The 23,922-nt window shown below is 37.3% G+C and overlaps 1 protein-coding gene across 2 annotated transcripts in view; it reads left to right on the forward strand.

Annotated features, from left to right (window-relative positions):
- Positions 1-23,922, forward strand: part of LRBA (LPS responsive beige-like anchor protein) — a 662,022-nt gene that overhangs the window by 517,407 nt on the left and 120,693 nt on the right. For both annotated transcript variants that reach the window (XM_049770186.1, XM_049770185.1), the window contains exon 46: positions 12,836-12,988. In XM_049770186.1, the coding sequence (XP_049626143.1) occupies positions 12,836-12,988 (153 nt within the window). The remainder of the gene's footprint in view (positions 1-12,835; positions 12,989-23,922) is intronic.

Raw genomic sequence — 23,922 nt, forward strand, 5'->3', positions numbered from 1 at the left:
CAGAACCGCCAGGGCCTCACTGTTCCCCCTGGTTTACACAGTTCCTCACTGAGCACTTTCCAAAGATGTGTCTTCTTAATTTCTTACTTTACCCAGACCTCTGCTGAAGAGTGGACTTCCCTATGCTATCTTTGAAACAACCAACTCCAGTTCCTGTGTGCTTTGTCCTCAACCCTTGGCTTCCTTTTACTTAAGAACAGCCCCTCTTTGACATGATCCATTCTTTGTAGCTGGCAGAGATTTTATTTTTGTTTTTAGTTTTTTGTGCTGAGCACCAGGAGACACTCACAGGCCACCCCTGGTGATTTCTGGGGACATGGAAGGCATAGGCCCATATACCACCAGGTGTTGAACCAGGTCTCATGCAAGCTTAACCCTAACACTCATATTCCTTCTCAGCACCTAGCTCGTTTATTTGATGTCTCCAAGGGAACTCTATAAAGGATGAAGCTTTATGGACATTTACTATGTAACCTCAACATTCAGAACAAATGCCTGGCATTGTTACAATCAGTAAATATCACAAATAGTGTCATGGATAATGTATTTGCCTTGCACAAGTCCAAACTGACTTGATCCCCAGAACCATACATGGTCCCAAGTTCCACCAGGAGTGATCCCTGAATGTTGATCCAGGAGTAAACGCTAAGTACAGCCAGGAGTACCTCCATCTCCAAATAAATAAAATCAGCAACAATCAGTAGAATAAGTAAAATAAGTAGAATAAGTAAAAGAATAACTAGATTTTAAGATGACAGAAAGGGTCTGAGGAGATAGTACAGCGGGAGGGCATTTGCCTTATACACAGTCAACTCAACTTTGATCCTTGGTACCTGATAAAGTCCCTTGAGCTTCCCCAGGAGTGATTCCTGAGTATCACTGGGTATGTTCCAAAAACCAAAAATAAAAATATTTTAATTGAAAGAATAAAGAAATCAAGAGGAGCCAATGACAAGTCTGGGTGCTCAGAGGCTCTTTCGGGTGCTAAGGCTGGCCCGGGTGCCTAATCCCACGCTCCACGTGAGAACTCATAGCTGAGGACATCTGAACAAGAGTTGTTAATTATCTAATTCTCTACATTTCCTACAATTAATATAGGCTGAGTTTTTACTGTCAGACCTTTCTAAAAACAACTACGACAACATCCTGACACACTATTTGTCTTTTGACTATTTTACTTTAAAAATTATCCTTATGAATTTATTGTTTTAGGTTAATGTAAAATTAAGTAATAAAATGGGCAGAGGCAGGAGAGCCTAGCCCACTCTTAAAATTAAATACAGTGCAGCCTGAGAGACAAAGCATATTTTGAGAAAATTAATATCTAAATATTTTAAGACTTGGTTTCTCTTCAACCATGAAGATGAATTTTTAAATGCTTCAAATGCAGAAACACATTTGTTGAATAATAATGCAGAATAGAAATGATCACGATATAGTTTTATTTGTGCCTTATGAGATTTGTCCAACATGAGACCTTTGACTTGCCCTCTCCATGGGTGTGTAATCTGAAGATAAGTCAGGGTCCCTGCTTCTGCTGCCTCCTCTGCCATGCAGGCCTTGCATGCTGATGGCTGCAGCATTAGAGCTAGTTATGAACTCTCTAGCTAGAGCTACTAGAGCATAATTGCTGAGAGTACATTTCTTGATGGATTTATTCTTTAAACAGCTTAAATGTAGATAATTTGTCTTATTTTCTTAGTCAACTATTTATCCTTCATTTTTCCTACTTTCAGACATATTAAGTAATTGTTAATAATTTGAATGCTTAAAGCAAAATTAAAATTTTACCTTCTTCACTCATTCTTTGTACATTTCTGTCTGTTCTTTTTCTTTTCTTGATGTCTTTTTCCTTTCTCTTTTCCTTTCCTGAACTGTCCTCTCCTTTTTCTTATCCTTTCTTTCTGTCTTTTTTCCCATACTTTCTCACTTCTTTCCCTATATACATTAGATTTCTAGGGTACTTTTTAATACTTACTAGTTATATTCCCATAAACATCTCTTCTATACCTTCATACATGCACCCATCTTCTTGTAGTCACTATTTTGTTTTCATGAATTTTGTAGGTTCTACATGTATGGTATTATTTAGTTCTTACCTTTATCTTGAATTCTCATTCCATGATGGCCTCAGGGTCTATTGTGTTGCTGTGTGTTGTAGAATGTCCTTTCTCATTGCCTTGTACTTGTGTATGTGACCTCTATCAATCATTTGCTGATGAGAACCTCGTTACTTTCATTATCTTCACTAATGTGAATAAGGCTGTGATAACCATGTGGGTGCATACATCTTTTTCAGTATCCTACATTCACTTATTTTTTGTATGTTCTCAGAAGCAGAAATGCTGGTTCATACAAATAGGTCAGGATAATTCTATTTTAAGTCTTTTTTTAAGCAATTCCAGATTTTCTTAATAGTGCATGAACTAGTTTATCTTCCCACCAGCAATGTAAAGAGTTCCTTTCTCTCCCCTTTTATTTTTTGTCAGCTCCCCTTATTCCCTTAATATTGTTCACATTTTTGTCCATGTTAGGACTCAAATTGTCTCATCTCTTTTTATAAATGAAAACCACTCACATTTAAATAGAGCTTTATATGTAACAATCTTTATTTTTATATATAACTTATACACAAGTTGCATATTTATTCATTTAATCACCTCTCTCTCCTCACTTTCTCCCCTTTTATATTTTGGTATGCTGAAATTGAACCCAGGGCCTCATACATGCAAGTTATTTAATTGCTAAGCTTCATCCCCAGCCCTTAAACACATTTCTTTAATTCATTTCCTCATGTATCAGTAAGTTAAATAGTGTGTTTAGGTAATAATTGATTTTTGTTCTTGAATTTAGAAAATTGTATTTGAAATACTGCATAACTTTGTTTTGTTGCTGCATATTTATTTATTTATTTATTTATTTATTTATTTATTTATTTATTTATTTATTTGGTTTTTGGGCCACACCCTGTGACGCTCAGGGGTTACTCCTGGCTATGCCCTCAGAAGTTGCTCCTGGCTTCTTGGGGGACCATATGGGACGCCGGGGGATCGAACTGCAGTCCGTCCTAGGCTAGCGCAGGCAAGGCAGGCACCTTACCTCCAGCGCCACCGCCCGGCCCCTGCTGCATACTTATTGAATAGGAAAAAATGTTTAAAGTACTTAAAACACATTTGTTTTTTCTTACTGAATTTTAAAAATACACGGTCATCTCAACTGTGACTTATTTTTTATTAGTAATAATTTTTTTCGACTGGAATTTTAGACTAGACCTGGGAGGATTTCTCAGAGGACCGGAGCTCAGCTTCACATTTGAGAGACAGAACTTTCACTCCCACTCCACCAAGTGTACCCCAGACTCCTAACCAAAATTGTAGACTTGTTTCATCTATGCATTCCCAGACAAGGATATTAACTGATCATCTCATTTTCACAGCACTGTATGTGCTTATATGTATGTTCTACACCTTGTTCCAGAAAGGACTTAAATTCAGCATTTGATCCCTGCCTTCTGGAACTTACTTCACATGTCCTTTGCAGTATTAATTGTCTATCACTGCTTTTCATATCAGTTTCCTTGAAGAAAGGATCCTAGAACAGCAAAGCATTCAAATGTGGAAGAGAAAAATGTACTGAAAGCCCAAAAGATGGCTGACCCCAGTTCAGTCTCAGAACACAATCAGGTGTGGCCCAAATCCCTGCTCTCTACCAATAATATATATAGTTTATTTTTTATAAAGTGAATCATGGCAGTTAAAATATGTGCATTCTGAACTAATATGCAAGTGCATGGAAATGTAAAAAACTACTATGTCTTCAAGTTTAAGGAGTTACATAAATTTTATGACTTTAGATTGCTTTGTGTACCTCTAGAAAATTTATAATGTGCTGCAATCTGGGGTCTTGGGGGACAAAGTAATTGTACATGGGTTCTGTTTTATCGTTCTATAATTGTAAGTTTAAAATTGGGGTGTCAGCAGGGGGATTTCTTCTGAGAACTCTGTTTTTGGGTGATTGTCTTTCCACTGTAACTCTTTCTTTGTATCATTGTTCACATAATTAAAAATAAAAAATAAAAAATAAAATAAAATATGTGCATTCTAGATCTCTTAAATAGGATAGCTATTTGGTAGGATCTTTCGTCTCAGATACTTTATAGACATACAGTTTTTTAAAGTAAATTTTTTTCATGTTTTTAAAATTATATTAAGAGCTTTTATGAACAGATTATCCTGCCAAAGTCCTGCTAGCTTCAATGATCAGCAAGTCGAGACTATAATTTAGAATTTTTCTCAGGATTTCTATTTTACATGCATACAGAATTCTGCACTGTCAGGGCCGGAGAGATAGCATGGAAGTAAGGCATTTGCCTTGCATGCAGAAGGACGGTGGTTCAAATTTTGACATCCCATATGGTCCCCCGAGCCTGCCAGGAGTGATTTCTGAGCACAGAGCCAGGATTAACCCCTGAGCACTGCCGGGTGTGACCCCCCCCAAAAAAAAAAAAAAAGAATTCTGCACTGTCTCATGGTTGTTACTTCTCAGTGGCCATGGTTATGGAAATGGCCCTCTTTGATGAGTAGAGTCAGAAAAATGAAGTTAATTTAAGGGCATGTGGCAATAAGTTCAAAAGAAGAAAACTCAAACCCAATTATTCTCTCCACTGTTAAACTGAGATGGATTATCTGCTATGTTAGGTTATGATCCATTATTTTTTAATTTAATGCATTTGAGTGACATGTTGTGTATTGGATCTGTCTAGAGGGATTATATATTATTTGCCTTCTACAGTATAAAAAATGTCATGTTTCTTTTACTTAAGGGAAAAATAGCATTTTACTTAGTGAATAAGGAGCTTGGCATCTACTTAGAATGACTTCTGGGTGCTATTTAGTTCAATTATTTTGGTCTCTGTTGTGATAGGGCCACACATCGAAGTGCAGGGATTGTGGGGTCTCTTGTCGCACTCTGTCAGAGCCTCACAGTGGTAGGGGTTAAACTCAGCAAGTATGTATCCAACCACTTCAATCACAGCCTCAGTCCTGGAACTCAGTGTCCTGCATTACTCTTTTCCATCTCCTGCCTGTCCTTTTGGCCCCTGGTGTGGCATGCAGAGATTGTACCTGGTTCACAGACCACAAACTCAGGGACATTTTTGTGGACTTTTTGCGACATTTGTGGTGCTCTTGCTTGTGGTGCTCCTCCCTGGTGTGACCCGTGCTATTCTGGGAGAAGAACTTGTCACCTCACACCTCACACATGCAGGACAGTGGCTCTTCCCTGTAGCCACATCCCCAACCCCAAAGTCAGTTTTGCAAAATTTATTTTATTTATGATTTATCAAAACAAATGTAAAAATTCAAGTATTGAAGTACATGTATATTATTTTATTATATTTGTTTATTGACTGTTGTTCACTCAGAAAGCTTAATTTGGATTCCCCCCAAATATGTCAGTTTCCAATGATGAAACCCTCAAGTTTTGCTTTCATAATTTTATCATCACTAACTTAAAAGGAGCCTTCAGCAAATTAGCCATCTCACTATTGTGAGGATTTCATACTTGAGTATGAATACAGTTAAAAATTGACTCTGGGGGCCGGAGAAATAGCATGGAGGTAAGGCATTTGCCTTTCATGCAGGAGGTCATTGGTTTGAATCTGGCATCCCCATGCCTGCCAGGAGCAATTTCTGAGTGTGGAGCCAGGAATAACCCCTGAGCACTGCCGGGTGTGACCCAAAAACCACACACACACACAAAATTGACTCTGAAAAAGCTTTTTTTTTTTTTTTTTTTTGCTATTAAATTTGTTTTTAAACATCATAGTTACAGGCCAGAAAGATAGCACAGTAGTAGGGTATTTGCCTTGCACACAGCCAATCCAGGACAGACAGTGGTTCAAATCCCAGCATCTCAAAGGTCCCCCGTGCCTGCCAGGTGTAACTTAATGGTCATAAGAGCCAGATCATACTTAAAAAAAACCCAAAGCACCAGGATTAAGAGATAATACAGTGGGAAGGGCACTTGCCTTGCATGCGGCTGACCTGAGTTTGATCACCAACACTCCATATGGTTCGCTGCGCACCTCTAGAAGTGATCCCAGGAGTAAGCTCTAAGCATAGCCAGGTGTGTACCCTCTCAAGAGAAAGGAAGGAAGGGAGGAAAAGACATTGAAACAGGGAGGAGAAGTAGAGGAAGAGGAGGAGAGGAGAAAGAGGGAAGAGAGAGAGAAAGAGAGAGATATGCTGGAACACTTGTATTTTACTTCTGATCTCTCTGCACCATGTGTCCTGACCATCTCTCAGCTTCCAAACACAGATAAGGGAGGGAGTTGCCCCTGAGCACCGCTGGGTGTGGCTCCCCCCAAAAGAAAGAAAATAAAAGCATATGTGAGGTCACAACCAATCCTTATTATTATGCCAGGGAATTTGTGATCAAAGCAATGAGTGTATCCTTGAGGGTGGTATAAACCCTGTTTGAACCTTTTGGATTATTTTCGGAGATGATATACTACCTTTGAGCATATTACCTGCTTCTTAGCTCCATCTGCCTGATTAAGTGATAGGAATTAAAATTATTTTCAGCAATGCAAAAGAAAATGTGAATTGTAAATATCTCTGTCTTCTGTCAGATTTGTTTACTTATCATTTTATACTGATGTTTTAAAAATTTGCTCAACATGTGTTTTTTATCCAAAGCTGAATGTTCTGTTCTGATGAATATAAAACATGTTTTGCTCTGTAAATGTCCATCTCAAAGTATTAAAAAGACATAATCTTTGACTTAGTCACTAAATTTCATGTCAAAGATGATTTTGAGTTGTAATGCTTGGTAGTATATCAAGGCATGATTCTTAGAAATATGCCTTTAGAGTTAAAATTTATTTGTATTATATAACTTAAATTTACTATCATCCTTTAGTAAAATTTAGTCTTATATATATTAGATATATATGTATATATATATATACACACTCACTAATTTCTCTTGCCACACGTATTAGCTGAGATCACTTTTTTAATATTCAGAGTGCCCATCAACTGGTTCCTTTATGCATATTTCCTTATGAAGTTGTTATACATATATAGATGTAAGCTGCATATATATGTGAAACATTTCCCTGAATATAAAATGCTGTGGGGGGAACGTCATACCTGTTGATGCTAGGACCTTCTCCCAGGTTATTTGGTCTCACTGCTGGGTTCATTTCCAGCTGTGCCCAGGGAACCTTGTGGTGTCAGGGCTCCAGAACATTTGCAGGGTGCTGAGCTGAGGACTCTTGAATACATTTTCTTTTTGAGAAAAAATCTGTGCAAAAAGAATGGATTTTGTAAGTTACCAGAGCCAACTTTTAATTTTTGCGGGGGGGGGGGGGAGTCACCGGGCATTGTTCAGGGGTTGGTTACTCCTAAATATGCAGGAATTATTCTTGTGGCTCAGTGACCCTAGGGGGATGTCTGGACAAACACTTCACCTACTGTACTATTGCTGTGGCCTCTGAAGGTTCATAGTCCTAAAGAGACAGAAGACTAAGAAGGAGAAGTAGGATAGGGAGAGAGAAGGTAGAAGGTAGGCTGGAACCCGGGGAAGGCCAATGGAAGCCACTGTCCTTGCTTTCTATATTCTGCCTCTGTCTGAATTAGAAAGAGGAAATCCTGGCTTAGTACAACCCCAAGGGAACTGTTTGCTAAGTGAAGAAGGAAGGGATTTTCAATCTTCTTCTGCCTTACACAGAGCAGAACAAACTACCCAGTGCTGGTAAACTTGAGGAAGCAGTCCTTTGACACCATATTGTTGGAGATTTCTTTATCCAAGCTTTGAATAATTATATATTTAGACCAAGTGTCCAAGAGACCATGTGTCTTGAGACAATGACCTTGTTGGCTGGAGATCTATGGGCCAAAGTTCTCAGTATGGAATAGCTTGGATTCTTACTCAGATGTGGGAAAGGGTGATCTTGTTCTAGGTCCTAACCACTGTGAATGAATTTCCATTTACTTAATACAAACTTGAATTCATATTGGGAGATGGATTATCCACATTCATTGGTGCTAGTAAGTTCACACGTAATTAAATAATAAACTATTACAAATAAATTAACTGATCATTATTTCTGGGAAATAAAATGATAGGAAGAATTCAACATGAGCAGAAAAACAAATACAGTATGTTATTTTAAATAGAAGACTAAAACTCAGAAGAAACTCCTTAATTTAATTATTAGATTTAAGGATTAGGTGGATACAGAGAGTGAGGAAATGTATCATCATTATGAAAAAAGAAGTTTTAAGTTTTACTCTTCAGAGATAAGGGATTGAGAGATGAAGACAGATTTTTTTAAAAATAATTTTTTTTTTTTTTGGTTTTTGGGCCACACCCGGCGGTGCTCAGGGGTTAGTCCTGGCTGTCTGCTCAGAAATAGCTCCTGGCAGGCACGGGGGACCATATGGGACACTGGGATTCGAACCAACCACCTTTGGTCCTGGATCGGCTGTTTGCAAGGCAAATGCCGCTGTGCTATCTCTCCGGGCCCTTTAAAAATAATTTTTATTGTGACCAAAGTGAATTACGAATCTTTCGCAATAATATTTAAGGTACATAGTGAGAAAGAATCAGGGCCATTCTCACCACCATGTTCCCAGCATGCATCCCATATCTACCTCATTTGCCCTCCTGACTGCTATGGTAACTGGTCCTCTCTTTGTATAGCTTGTTGTAGATTGGGTATCGATTCTTTTGTTGTTGACTTTGGGTTTGGTGTTTAAGGAAAGACAGGATTTTTGTGTTATAGATCAAAGATTTAAATTACTAAGTAAGTTAAAAATTCACTTATTTGGTACATTTTAAATTTGATTTGATACATTAAATTGGTGGGTGAATTTATTAGAAACAAAAAGCACTCCACAATATTCAAGAGAAAATGATACCTACAACGTGGGTAGTCAGATAAGGTTTTAGGGAAAAGACCGTTCTATTCTGTGTCTTCCTAACACATATCAAATTGTGTACCATAATAACAGGTTTGTTTTTCCTCTGAATTAGAGGCTCCCCAAGATTGGCATTATTACTATTATCACTATTATACACTATTGCCTAGACACGAGTAACATACAGCAGTCATTCAGTAAAAATCTATTAAAGGGATAATTTAAAAATGATGTTTAAACCCAAAGACAAGAGAATATTGAGCAGTAGGGAGAAACAATAGGGTGGGGAATGGAAGAGTTGGACTAAATGTGGCAGTGACATCAAAACCAAAACCTGGTAACAATATTGTAATCTGGTTAAACTACAATCACAATTAAAAATATGCCAATGGTAGGTCTGAGCAATAGCACAGCGGTAAGGTTTTTGCCTTGCACATGGCCAACACAATGGACCCCGGTTCAAATCCTAGCATCCCATATAGTCCTCTGAGCCTGCCAGGAACGACTTCTGAGGGAAGAGCAAGGAGTAACCCCTGAGCACCGCTGGGTGTGACCCAAAAACAAAACAAAACAAAACAAAAATGCCTGTGGGATTGGAGCAATAGCACAGTGGCTATTTGCTTTGCATAAGGCCAACTGGGTTCGATCCTCCACATTTCATATGATCCCCAAGGCCTGCCAAGAGTGATTCCTGAGTGCAGAGCCAGGAGTAAGCCCTGTCCCATGCCAGGTGTGGCTAAGAAAAAAAGCCTCAAAGATAAACAAACAGAAATGGCAATAACTTTGATAGAATCAAATATGGTCCCCAAGCCCTGAGCATTGCTAGGCATGGCCTCAAACCACTTAAATAAAATAAACAATTAACAATTACTATATATAGGCACAAGAATAAAGATTTTATGCTTTTTTTTGATTTTATGCTTTTCTTAAAGAACATTTATAATCTAGGTTAAAAACTTATATTTTCAATTTAGCTTTGTGGAGCAAGGGAGAAGGTTAAGAATGCTGGAGCATGGCCCCAGAACATCAGGACCCATGTTGAATCCCTTGCATGCCACAGTTTCCTGCACACCCTGGGCCTCTAGCACCATTAGGAAGGCTGAAAATAAATAATAAGATATTTAGCAGGTATATATAGGTGCTGGCAGAATCCATGTTTATTTGGCAATAAGAACATAGCCTTGGGGTTGGAGACATAGCATGGAGGTAAGGTGTTTGCCTTGCATGCAGAAGGATGGCAGTTCAAATCCTGGCATCCCATATGCCTCCCCCATCCCCAGCCTGTCAGGAGCGATTTCTGAGCTTAGAACCAGGAGTAACCCCTGAGCGCTGCCAGGAGTGATCGGGAAAAAAAAAATGAAAAGAACACAGCCTTCAGAACAAGTCAAGTTTTAAACAAAGTACCAAATTTCTCATAAATCAGCTGTCTGGCCTTCAGTGAATCTTCCTTGGGCTTACACCTGGACTGTGCTTAGGAATCATTCCTGGTACCATATGCTTGGTGGGGTCAAACCTTTATTGGCCATGTGAATGGCAGGTTTCTTATATGCTTTGCTTTCTCTCTTCAATCCTTGTTCAGTTTTTAAGTTCCTCTCACTTTGCTGGTGCTCAGGGCCTTCTGGAGCTCTCCGGTGTCACTTATGGTAATATGAGCCCTGTTAGAGGTCAAATGCCTTGGTGTGTGGTCCTGGTCTTTCAGTAGGGAGCCTGGGCTTAGATACAGGCCTTCATGGGCACAGAGCATGCGTTCTTCCCCCTACTTCCCTTCCTAACCCCTTAATTCATTTTTTGAAGTCATAATACCATACCTTTTAAAGCTATTGTGAAAATCAAATGCAGTAATGTTTATTGGAATTTTATTTTTAGCATTTGACTCATTTAGAATAAATGTTAGCTTGATTGATTTCACTTATTACATAAAATATTTTCTGTTTTATCAATTAAACTGATAACATCATTTTTTGGAGATGAAAACTTTTCCTTTGGTATAAAAAACTGTAATTTTACTGATGCTTAAATTGTAAACAAATAGTTTTTCTGTTTCATTTTGTTTTGCTTGTTTTAGGGGCCATACCCGGCAATGCTAAGGGTTTACTCCTGTCTCTGTGCTCATAAATCACTCCTGGCAGGCTCGGGGGATCATATGGGATGCTGGGGATAGAACACGGGTTAGCCAAGTGCAAGACAAACACCTTATCGCTGTGCTATCATTCAGGCCCCAACAATTTTTAAAAATTTTTATTTTTATTGAAACCATTGTGATTTACAAAGTTCTTTTGTTTGTTTTGGAGCCACACCTTGTGACACTCAGGGGTTACTCCTGGCTATGTGCTCAGAAATTGCACCTGGGTTGGGGGACCATATGGGATGCCAGCAGATCGAATTGCGATCTCTCCAGGATCGGCCATGTGCAAGGCATACGTCCTACCATTTGCACCACCACTTTGGCCCCAGCTGGCCCTTTTTATAAATTTGATTGTTAAAGTTTGGGTCTCATGATTTCATTGCTGTTGGCTCTGGCTTCGATATTTAATTCTGTCCTTTCTTAATATTACCAATGCACCTGAGACCTCTTGGACCCTGGCCTCCATCCTTTTATATTTGTGTTTCTCCTCTTCCATTAGCAACATTTTTTTTATTTGCTCAGTTAAAATCTTTTTAAGTTTAATTAAATGGTTATCAGGCACGTGGAAGACAAGCTCATTTCTGCTCTTCTACTTAATTATTATAATTGCCAGCAAAAGATGTACAATTCCAAGTCAGCAACATTTCACATGGACGATGGAGATGATAATAGCTTAATTCCTCCTGATCTTTTTTTATTTTTCTTTACTCTGATGAGTTCATACTGACCTTGTCCAGAATCTGATGACCTCCCTATTTTACTCAACTGTTTGGAAAGTCAAGCCTGCCATAGCTGGCCCTGAGGGGGTATCTGAAAGACCACTGAGCCACTGACCCATGTCAAGGCTGGATTTCATGTCTGATCTATAGACTGAAGTCATTATATATATAGGCAGTTGTACACAAAAGCCTAACTAGCTGCATCATTTCTCTCTCTCTCTCTTTCTCTCTCTCTCTCTCTCTCTCTCTCTCTCTCTCTCTCTCTCTCTCTCTCTCTCTCTCTCTCTCTCTCTCCCTCTCTCTCTCTTTTGGGCCACACCCAGTGATGCTCAGGGGTTACTCCTGGCTATGTGCTCAGAAATTGCTCCTGGCTTGGAGGACCATATGAGATGCCAGGGGATCGAACCGAGGTCTGTCCTAAGCTAGCGCCAGCAAGGCAGATGCCTTACCGCTCCGTGCCACCGCTCTGGCCCCTGCATTTCTCTCTTTATTAAATGTCCTTTTAAAGTGTATTTACATGTTCTTATAAAAGCTGTGTATTTTCACAGGTTCTTAGCTGATTTAGTAGAATAATTATTAATATTTCTATTGGAACTTAAGACTTAAAACTAAGCTTTAATGTTTTAGAATGTGGACAGAATATTTTGTTAAACTATGCCTAAATTAATAGCTTCCTAGTTGGTGAAGGAACCAAGAAAAGTGTCGTTTTAATACTCACAGAGATATTTTATGGCTAAAGTTTCTTATTTCTCATAAAGAATCCCTGATAATATTATAGCATGTTAACTTGTTTATATCATGGCAATCTAAAATATTGGTATTAACAACTTTGAGGTTATAAGACTTGGCATGAAAAAATACAACCAATCTAGAAAATAGTATTTTAATCTGGCTTAATGAGATTTATGTATTTTGATAGAAACTGTGATATGATTATAATACGCAAAGAAAAAAGTCCTATGCTAATTTTGTTCTTTGGTGCAATAGCAGGTGATTGGGCCCATTTATGAATAACAGGTCAGAATTCCACAATTTATAATATAATGTCTTTTATTTTTTTCTAGGAGTTGATCCCTGAATTTTATTATCTCCCTGAGATGTTTGTCAACTTCAATAATTATAATCTTGGAGTGATGGATGATGGAACAGTGGTGTCTGATGTTGAACTTCCTCCTTGGGCCAAAACCTCGGAAGAATTTGTTCGCATAAACAGATTGGTAAGATGGTCATCATCTAATCTGTCAGGAGCCTTTTCACAAAATATATTTCATGTATTGATATGGTCATTAACTCTTGACTTTCAGAACAAAGTTTGTTAATACCTGGGCATGTCCCAATAAGCCATGTGCAATTCAATTGACTGAACAGGTACCATGGCAGTTTTCATTCTCATAGGCTGAATTCAAGCACTTTCATTTGCACATTAATAATTAGCTCATTAAGAATCAATTACAATCAAAAGTGAAAAGTAAGACTAGAGTTCAGTGTTTTTTTTCAAACTTGAATTTCTTTTATGTGGGAAAACAGAATTTAGTATTTCTGGACAGAAGGGCATTCTGGTAATGGAAACAAAATTTCAAATCATATTCTTTGTGTTTTGAAACAAATCTTTATGTGATATTTGGAGTATTATAGCTGAAAAGCGTGGATTTGCTGTGCTAAGTCCTCACAACCCTCAGAATCTTCTTCAGGGATTTTTAAGCTCCTGTATAGCTCATTTACAGTGTGGATATTGCCTGTAGCTGAGAGATTCATCTCCAGGGGCACAGGAGAATAGAAAGTCAGTAAGGAATAGAGGATTTTCAATAATATTTTAACAATTAGGCATGTTTAGTTATATATAGCCCATTCTGCAGCTTTTTAAAAACTCCCAGTAATTGTCTTTTTAAAGCATTATTATTGAGGTATAATTCTGTACCACAAAATTTATGTTTTTCAAAGTGATTAATTCAGTTTAACTGTTTTTCTTCTGCCTATCACTTATCCTTTAATTATTTTATTTAATCACTTGGTTTTTTGGGAGGACCATATGTGGTCTGAGAATTGAACCTGGGTCAGGTGTGTGCAAGGCATCCCTCCAGCCCCTGAGAACTATATTTTTAAGAAAAGAAGTTAAAGTCATGTTCTAATTATTTTATCAATGAAATGCTTTATCTCAAGTAGAGCCTTAAGAAAACCAGCCCTCTATTAAGGATGACCACATTCCATAGTGTTAAAATTACAAAGAAGTTTAATATGATTGCTTTGCTCTGAAAGGGGTCTCAGAACATTTGGATACATATTACATAAATGAGACAGAAACATTCAAATATATGCTATATAAAATTTTCAGCATTGTTTTGATTATTAGGTATTATTCAATTTCTGTAAGTTGCAGCAAGCCAGCGTCCTAACAGTCGCACTTGTCTCTGCCCTCATGGTTTCTTTGCCAGAAGAGCCAGATCTGTTAGGGGCACCTTCCCAGGCACCCAGTTAAAGAAGGTGCTAGCATACCAAAGACTTTACTATCACAACTGCTTTTGCCTGCCTTGAGTTCTAACAGTCTTTGAGAGATGGCATAGCTGGTAGCGTGCTTGCTTTGGAAGAAACTAATCTGGAATCGATCCCCAGTATCCCAATATGGGGTGTGTTTCACCTCCCCTCACCCTCCACCACCTTCCGTACTGTCAGCCAAGAGTGACCCCTGTGCAGAGTCAGAAGTAAATCCTAAATATTAGTGTGAAACAATTGTAATTCACTTAGGCCACAATAAAAAAAAAAAAGAAGTAAATCCTGAGCACTGTTGGATATGGCTCCCAAACAAACAAGAATTAGTCTTTTAGGGTATCCACTACACACCTATTATAATTCATGGTTTAGGCTTATTAGCCATTAATGTCAGTGATTCTTCTTCCTACTAATTTTATGGATGTCTCAGTTTGCATTCTTCTCAAAGCAGTATAAAGATCCACTCCGAGTTCATTCACAATTAGGAGAGAGACTTGATTTTATTTACAAGTGTTTTTATGAAAGAATTTAACAACTCACTCATTCTTTTAAAAATATTTAGTACACACTACTGGAGAATGTTCTCTCCCATGGCAAGTCCATGTTGACTGGTTTATAATCTCCTGACAATTTCTATAAATGAATAAATTTTAACACAGTATTTGTGTATATGTTAGCATATTTTTATGTAGGTTTTTATTCCCCTCCTCTATTTGGTAAACCATTCAAGCCCACAGATTTTATGCAATGATTGTAGCTCATGAAATGCATACTACTTTGATCTGTGACCTTTTTGTGGTGCTAATCGGGTTCCTGATATCATTATACCTTACTCATTAATCATATTTCCTGCAGCCCGTCAGGCAGCCAGACAGCACAAGTCCCTGTTTCCAGCCCTCTGTTGGCAGGTTTCTGCTTCTCCAGATTATTACAGACGGTACTTTAGCTTCCCATAGCCAGAGCCACATCAAGCTGTGTGTTACAATTAAAGTCAGATGGTCCTCAGGTTGAACAGGGAGATAATGTTGCAGCTGTCTCTCTCCCTGGAACCAACCAGCACAGGGAACAGATGATCTATAGGACAGTGAACGGTAACAGATTGCACGGGACTCTGCTGGTAGCAGGGATCACAGAATTCATTAACTGACATACTCATTTTAAGATGCCCGACATGTCTTTTCTAAGTCTTTGGTTCTGGAATTACTCTTTCAGTATATTAGGATATTTTTAGTGGATCTGTAATGTTACATTTGTTGTTTCTAGCAAAGCACCGTAACTACTTGTCTTGCTTCACATGTGAATATTTAAAGTTTCTCTAAGTAATAATGATCTGCATTTAGATTGGTCACTTGAAGTTAGATTAATGTGTGGACAATAAAATATTATGCATTTTAAAAGGAAAATCTCACCTAAGTCTTACTCATCTTTTTTGCAAAATAAATTATGTTATATTTTTTTCTTTACTATTGGAGTCTAGATAAAACTCTTAACAGTCTGTTATTTAATATCACCTGGGCCAAAAAAAATTCATTTTTATTCCAAATACTGATTCAGAAGTATTAATGAAAAACAGACTTTCATAGTATCAAATAATATAAAAGTGTATGAGTTCAGTTCATCATTTATCTCTTATGACCAGGGTTGTGGATCTTGATTATATTGTCTCATATTTACCACAAGTTTTAAGTTATGTAAGAGACAAACTTATTAGAACCCTACTTAGCAATAATCATAGATAGGCCTACACTGGAAAAGCTAGTGAAGAGGGACTGTTTATTTTAGCTGAGGAATGTATTATTTCTCCAAATTCTGAGGAGACTCACACACCCATTCATTTGACTGGTAGTTTCCAGGTGCCAAAATAGCTGCTCTGTTAAATTGAGTAAGACCCTACTCTTTGGGAGGTCACTTCCTTCCTGATAGAGTGGAGAAGTGGCGTGAATGGACTAGAGGAAGGTTACAGTTGATGAGGGTGCCTAGTAGAAACTGGTCTCTTTCGCATCTCTTCTGTATCTTTTGTAAACTTCTGAACTATTTAATAATGGTAATATGAGCATCACTTGTTTGAAAAAGTGAGAGAAATAATGTAGTGCATTCACTCCTTTTCAGACAATATACAGATTAGAAGTAATTTATTTCTGTACTGTTTGAGAGAAAAATTTTAATTTAATATTTTACACCAACAGCCAGTAGAGAGTAATTTTGTTATTTTCTGTCTGTTGCTGAAATTTAAGTCTATTCAATTTAAACAAACCTTCATATGAATCTTCTGTCTCTGAATAAATGAGGTCAGTCTTTTCTAACTTTTACTGAGTGGAAAATTATGGTTCTCAAGTGGTGGTAGCATATATGAGATTAAGAGTATCAGTTCCCTGATGAAAAGGTCCTATCTGTATATTTAGCAAGGCTTGAAATGACTACATTTGCAATGATATCGCAATTTTATTATTATAGTGGCACATTGCTACATCATCATTATTATTGTGTTCCACACTATAGCTTTCAGAAACACTGTAGGATTGATAGGATCAATTAAAATTTGAAATGGTTTAATATTTTTTGTTGTTGTTTTTACCTTTATTTACATCCTTATTTCCATTCTTGAAGACAATTGAAATGTTTTAAAAACAGTATCTTAAGTTACTTGACCAGGTAACATTTGTCTTTGTGAGTAGGGAGAGTAGAAACACAAGAATTTAAGGTATTGCTGTCATATGGTTCCTTTTCCAGTTGCTTACTGTTTTTTATATTGGTAACTAGAAAGTCAAGAACACATGTAACCCTGGCGGTTGCAACTGGTGTTGGTATTTCATTGGTGGACATATTCCTCCCTGTCCCTCCCAGACCTTGGCTGTGGTCACCTCTACATCCTTAGAGAATTGCAGTTGGCTGAAAGAGCAAGCTTCCAACTTCTTTGGGGACAAGGAATAAAAATAGCATGCCAACCACTGGTTGTCTTGGCATTCTTTATTTGTAGCTCCCTAAGGTCTACAGCAAGCGTGAGATCAGGGCCATGGGGCCAGAGATAGTTGAGTTCAATGCATTGGCCTTGCCACTTGATGCAGCTACCAGCCTGACTTAAATCCTACTATCAATATCCACCCAGTCCACTCAGCCTTTGAGGAAGGGAGAGCTATATCAGGAATTGACCTATTGTATACACCCAAATCCCAACTGTCTCCCTGACCTGTTACATACTTTTTAGTGAAAATTCTTGTTTAGGAAAATCATATAAACCTGGAGAAAAGTTATACTAAGTTAATAAATGTTAAATCTTCCCAAATTTATCTATAAATTTAGGTCCCACAATTTTTTATTTATTTGGAGTATAATAAATGGTCATTGTTAAGGGAAACAAAGCCTAATTATAGTCAATTATACTCAAATATAAGACCTCCTCTAAAATTTCACAAGGTGTTGCTTTCCTACCTGTTAAGAAAATATAAAGCTTTACTAATTGCACAAAATTAGGTTTAAAAAAAATACCATGTGACCACATAGACCAGAGCGTCAAAGGATAGTTAATCATCTATGGGATATTTTTCTGAAACACTTTCTGAAAGATTGATATTATTTGATTGGGGTCACCACTAAACTCTGTGCCTTTGACTTTGTTTTGTGAAATAATTTTAAATTAAAAAATTAATATAATATTTTCACTGTTAGATATTCAGTCACATCTTTTATATTTTAATGAATTTCAAGTACATTTTATCTTCTAAAATACCTGCTATCTTAAGGTTCAAATTCAGTATCTCCTATGCTCCCCTGAGCCTGGCAGGATTGATTTTTGAGCACAGAGCCAGGAGTAACAACCCCTGAGCACCTCTGAGTGTGGCCCAACCTCTCCTCCCTAAATGCTATCTTAGTTTGTTTTATATATATGAAGTTATTATCATAATCATTTTAGTTTCTCAAATTGCTTAGTTACCTAATTCATGTTGATTTTTGGTAAATTATATCATCTTTTCATTATCTTGTTAAAGGTATGTCAAATCTGTTGGGCTTTTCAAAGAACAAACTTTTACTTTTCTCTGTTGTATTTGTTTTTCTTCATTGGATTTTTACTCAAAGTTTCATTATCTCTTTTTTCTTGCTGCTTTGCATTTAGTTTGCTCTTTTACTCAATTCTTAATTTGAAAAAGTAATTTTTTTTAGTTCTTTATCACAAGATTTCTACAGCTATAAAATGTTCTTTTGTATTCTTCATTCCATAAATTTGATTTTTTTCCCTTTACTTTATTTTTTGTTTGTTTTTCCGGCCACATCCGATGATGCTCAGAGGTTACTCCTGGCTATGCACTCAGAAATTGCCCCAGGCTGGGGGACCATATGGGATGCCCGGGGGATCTAACCGTGGTCAGCCCTAGGCTAGCATGCGCAAGGCAGACGCCTTATGGCTCACACCACAGCTCCGTCCCCTCCCTTTTCTTTAATTCTATAACATTTTTAAACTCTGCTTGTGATTTCTTTGAGTCATGGATTATTTGGAAATAGTTTGCTTCCAAATATTTTTTAATCTTCAAAAATTTCTCCTTTTTAGGGATAGTGCAGTGGTAGGGTGTTTGCTTTGCACATGGCTGACCCAGGATGGACCTCGTTTCTATCACCAGCATCCCATATGGTCCCCCTTGCCAGGAGCGATTTCTTTTCTTTTTTTTTTTTTTAATAATTTTTATTTGACCATATTTTTATAAGTAGTTACAAATATTTCACAGTAATAATTTAAGTACATAGTGACATTGAATTAGGAGCATTCTCACCAATGTTGTCCTCCCTCCATCCCTATTCCCAGCATGCATATCCTCTATATCCCCCTGCCAGGAGCGATTTCTGAGTGCATAGCAGGAGTAACCCCTGAACATCACTTGGTGTGCCCCAAAACCAAAAAGAAAATTTCTCCTTTTTATGGCCAATTTAATTTCATGATGACTACAAAATAATCTTTGTATGATTTTTATTGTTTTAATTGTTCGGATATTTGCTCTGTGACCTCTCATGTAGTAAATATTTGGATAATTCTTAATTCATTCTTGAAAATAATGATTATTCTGCTGTGTAGACTCAATTGATCACTTCTATTTCTTTGCTAATATTTTGTTTCTATGCATTTTGGGATGTGGAAGTTTCCAAGTACTGTTTCCAATTCTGTTCATTCTTTATAGATTTTTGTGCAGAGTCACACCCCTCAGTCTTAAGAGGCCACGTTGTACCAGGGACCACATTCTAGTCTCTCCCAGGCCAGCTCTACCTCCTTATCCGTGTTCCCAACCTGTCCATCATTGTGAGTGCTATTGTTTGATGCATATTTTAGTTTCATGTCTCTACTGTTACAATTACAAAAATAATTTTGGTGCTATAAAGCATCAGAAAAGTGTTTTTTTTAAATACTCAAGTCCAGAGTTTCAAATTTAGTACCACACCCTCTCCTAAAGACCTCTGACCACACATCAATTGTATATTCTCACATCAATTGTATTTCTGTCCATATTTGCTTAACCTTCCTCTTGAAAATATACAAGGAATTACATTTAGGGCCTTTCCTATTACTCCAGCATGATGTTTCCATGTCAAGATTCTCAATTCAGACAAATTACAAAGACCTTTTTTTTTCCCTGTAGGTAAACTTTACAAGATAGAGATTAGATCTTGTTATATTAAGTGGAGTCCAGATGGTGGGTATTTTTTCAGATTTTACTGTGCATAGATGTTCGTAGTTGAATGTTTTCCTTCAACTGATTTTTCATCACAAGTTGTACCTTTGTTTCCAGTAATTTTGTCAGTTAATCTAATGTTATCCAACTCTCTTGCCTGGCAAAGTTTTCCACCGTTGCTTTCCATCTTTTTATCTTTGTTTATGAAGTCTCTTTAATAAAGTAAAAACTAAAATAAATTTTAAAGTGCGTCTTTGAGAGCCACGGATGTAACTCAGTAGAGCAGTTGCCTGTAATATTTGAAGCTCTGAGTGCAATCCAGATACCATAAAAATATTAAATGTTGCATCGTTACTTTGATAGTGTCTGCCATTTTACTATTTTCATTAGTCTTGTATCTTCTTTGGTCCTCCTCTGAAATATATTTTGGAGCAAGAGAATAGCTCAGAGGGCTGAGCATAGGTTTTTCATCCAGGATGCATAGGTCCACAGTAGTCCAGTGGCTCAAAAATTAAAATACAGGGGCCAGAGCAATAGCACAGCAGTAGGGCATTAGCCATGCACGCGGCCAATCTAGGACAGGCCTTGGTTTGATCCCCCGGCATCCCATATGGTCCCCTGAGCCAGGAGTGATTTCTGAGTGCATAGCCAGGAGTAACCCCTGAACATCATTTGGATGTGGCCCAAAAAGCAAGAAAAAAACTAAATAAAAATTATTTAAATTTTATATTAATTACTCTTTATCTTCTATTATTTCTTTTAACTTGGACTTTTTTCACCTTTTTTAAAGTTCTTAATTACTTTAAGATTAATATACATCTTTTGTTGGGTGTGGGACATACTCAGTGCTGCTCAGGGCTTACTCTTGGCTCTGCATTCAGGAATCACTGCTCATAACTCAGAGGAGTATATGTGGTTCCAGGAATCAAACCAGGTCAGCTCATGCCAGGCAATGCAATTTAATTTTTACAATCTATTTCAGATTATTACTAGCCTAATTTTGGTAAAAAAAATTTTAATGACTTGTTTTTCTGTCAGTTACATTATTCTTCCTCATACTTTGTGCAGTTGTCATATATAAATCATACCGATAGATGTTATAAACATTCTGTTTAGAATTGTAACTATTGCTTTGTGTAATTTCATGTCTTCAAAACTTTTGTTAATTTATTTTTTTATTGGTGTATTCCTCAACTGGTGATGCTCAGGAGTTACTTCTGGCTATGTGCTCAGAAATTGGTCCTAGTTTTGGGGACCATATGGGATGCCAGTGGATCGAACTATGATTTGTGCTAGGCTAGTTCGGGCAAGGTAGACACCTTACTGCCGTTCCGGCTCTAATTTTCTTTACCACTTCTACTTTAAAAGAAAAACCCAAACTGAACAAAAAAGCCTGCAGTCACTAAGCTTTATTTATTTGTGGAATAATTTTAAATAGGAAAATGTTTTATAGAATTGAAGTCTTACGCCAGTGTTTTTCCTGAAATTCTTTTTTTGTTTGTTTGTTTGTTTTTGTTTGTTTTTGGGGGGGCACACCTGATGGAGCTGAGGGGTTGCTCCAGGTTCTGTGCTCAGAAATTGCTCCTGGCAGGCTTGGGGGACCATATAGGATGCCAAGACTCAAATATTGGTCCGTCCTGAGTCGGCTGCATGCAAAGCAAACACTTTACCACTCTGTTATCTATACAGCCCCTTTTTATGATATTCTGAAAAAAAAATAGGGGAATCGTTTGGGGGCATACCTGGCAGTGCTCAGGGTTTACATCTGGTTCTATGTTCTGGGATCACTTCTGGCAGTACTGCAGGGACCATAAATGGTACTTGGTATTGAACTCAGTCTGCTGCATGCAAAGCAAGCACCCTACCTTCTCTACTATCTTTCTGGCTCCTAAAATGATTTTTAATGAAATGTATTATACATTTCACTACCACTTAATCAGGGGACAGGAACTTTAATAATCTTCTAGAATATTTATGGTTTCTCATGATTCCTTGAAGTTATTGATATATATATATAGAGAGAGAGCTTTCTATTCTCAGCTAAAATGACCACGTACTACTGTTATATTTTACTTCCTCTGACAGTTCCATTTTTTTCTCATGTCAGCTGTCACTTCCCTCTCTCTGGGTTTTGATCGCCTTTTGATCTCCATTCTTTTATTCATATATGCCAGGGTGGAAGGCTGAAGGACAATCTGCGACACAGAAATTGATAAGCTTTTGCTCATTAAACATATCAGTAGAACATGTGGTAAAAGCCCTTCTATAGTTCCCCTTATCTATATAATACTGCAAAGGATATTTTTATAGTATCTAATTGCTCATCTTTGTAGACTTGAGCTACAAGTGAGATATCTGGAATAATTGAGGCGGATTCAGGTTTTTATTTCTTCTGATGCAAGAACCTCTAATAACTATGCTTTTTATTTTTATTTTTTTATCTTTAGTCATTTATTTAATCATCATGGTTACAAAAATATTCATAGTTGGGTTTCAGTCATCTAATATACGCCACTCTTCACCAGTGTAACTTTCCTAACAACAATGTCCCCTGTTTCCCTCCTCTCCCACCCCTGTCTGTCTTTGCCATTCTATTTCTCTCTCTCACTATTATTGTCATGATAGTTGTTAGTGTAGTTATTTCTCTAACTGCGCTTGCCACTCTTTGTGTGTGGGCTGGGTCTCCCGGCCCTCATCTCTGTTGTCTCCAGGTATTAATGTATAATAATTAATATAGTACTAATGGTATCAATATTGATCATATTAATATATAATTGTATAATATGATTAACATATAATATAAATATAATCTTTTTTGTATATCCCACAGATTAGTGAGACTCCCCTATGCTTATCTCTCTCCCACTGACTCATTTCACTCAACAGAATAGTCTTTATGTTCATACTTGTATAGGCAAATTTCATGGCTTTACTTTTCCTAACAACTGCATAGTATTTCATTGTGTAGATATATCACAGTTTCTTTAGCCACTCATCTGTTGTTGGGTACCTGGGTTTTTTTCCAGATTCTAGCTATTGTAAATAGAGCTACAATGAACATACAATTATAGAGGGCATTTTTGTATTGTATTTTTGTGTTTTAGTCTATATCCCTAGGAGTGCTATTGCTGGATCATGTGGGAGCTCAATCTCCAGTGTTTTGAGGAATATCCATATTGTTTAGCTTCTAGCCTGTGTCACTGCATGTGCTTTTCTTTGTCACATGACCGCCGCTACCTTATTGAGGCTGTAGAGAATGAACAAGGGTTAGGGTACAAACACTGTATGAGTGACATTAATATAAAAGAGAAAGTTGCATGATCTTAACTCATTGGAGCAATATTTATTTAGTGCTTATACTTTGCTATATTTGGGGGTTTCAGGAGCAACCCCATAGACAAGACCTCTGTCCTCATTAAATGTCTTTCCATTGCCAAAGGGGCCCATTGCCTCTTTTTAATACAGAGATGGAATTCCTGCCAGGAAGATAGAGCACTAATAGGTCTTGACTGGACACCGTTTTTTGCAGATTTGGTTGAGACACTCAGAAGCCTGCATTCGCTGCCTGCCTTTCTAACCTCTGTGTTCACAGTGTCCTTCCAGGAAGCCTCTAGGACACCCATGTCTTAACCCCTCATGGTACTGGATTAACATTAAATTAGTACTTAACATGTAAATTAACATGACACAAATAAACATGTAATTAACATGATATTAGTTACTGAAATTAGTAGCTCTTCATGTTACTGAAATCTACCCAGTGACTATAATTGGCATTTTGATGTTTTTTCCAAATTATTACTTGGATTGTTTTTACAGATGACTGAGATCCTTTATTTCAGAGCTGCCTTTCATCATTTCTTTAAGTTCTAGATATGCTTCCATAACTCCAGAGGAAAATAAGCAATAATTGCTTATGGAGATTATGATAATGTGGTTCTTCATTACAGCAGTCTATGTTCTCTAGAAATTCTAGAGAGTCTGTTCTTTGGAAAGAAGGAAGAGAGGGT

The sequence above is a fragment of the Suncus etruscus genome, chromosome 3, assembly GCF_024139225.1.
Source record: "Suncus etruscus isolate mSunEtr1 chromosome 3, mSunEtr1.pri.cur, whole genome shotgun sequence".
Lineage (NCBI taxonomy): Eukaryota > Metazoa > Chordata > Mammalia > Eulipotyphla > Soricidae > Suncus > Suncus etruscus.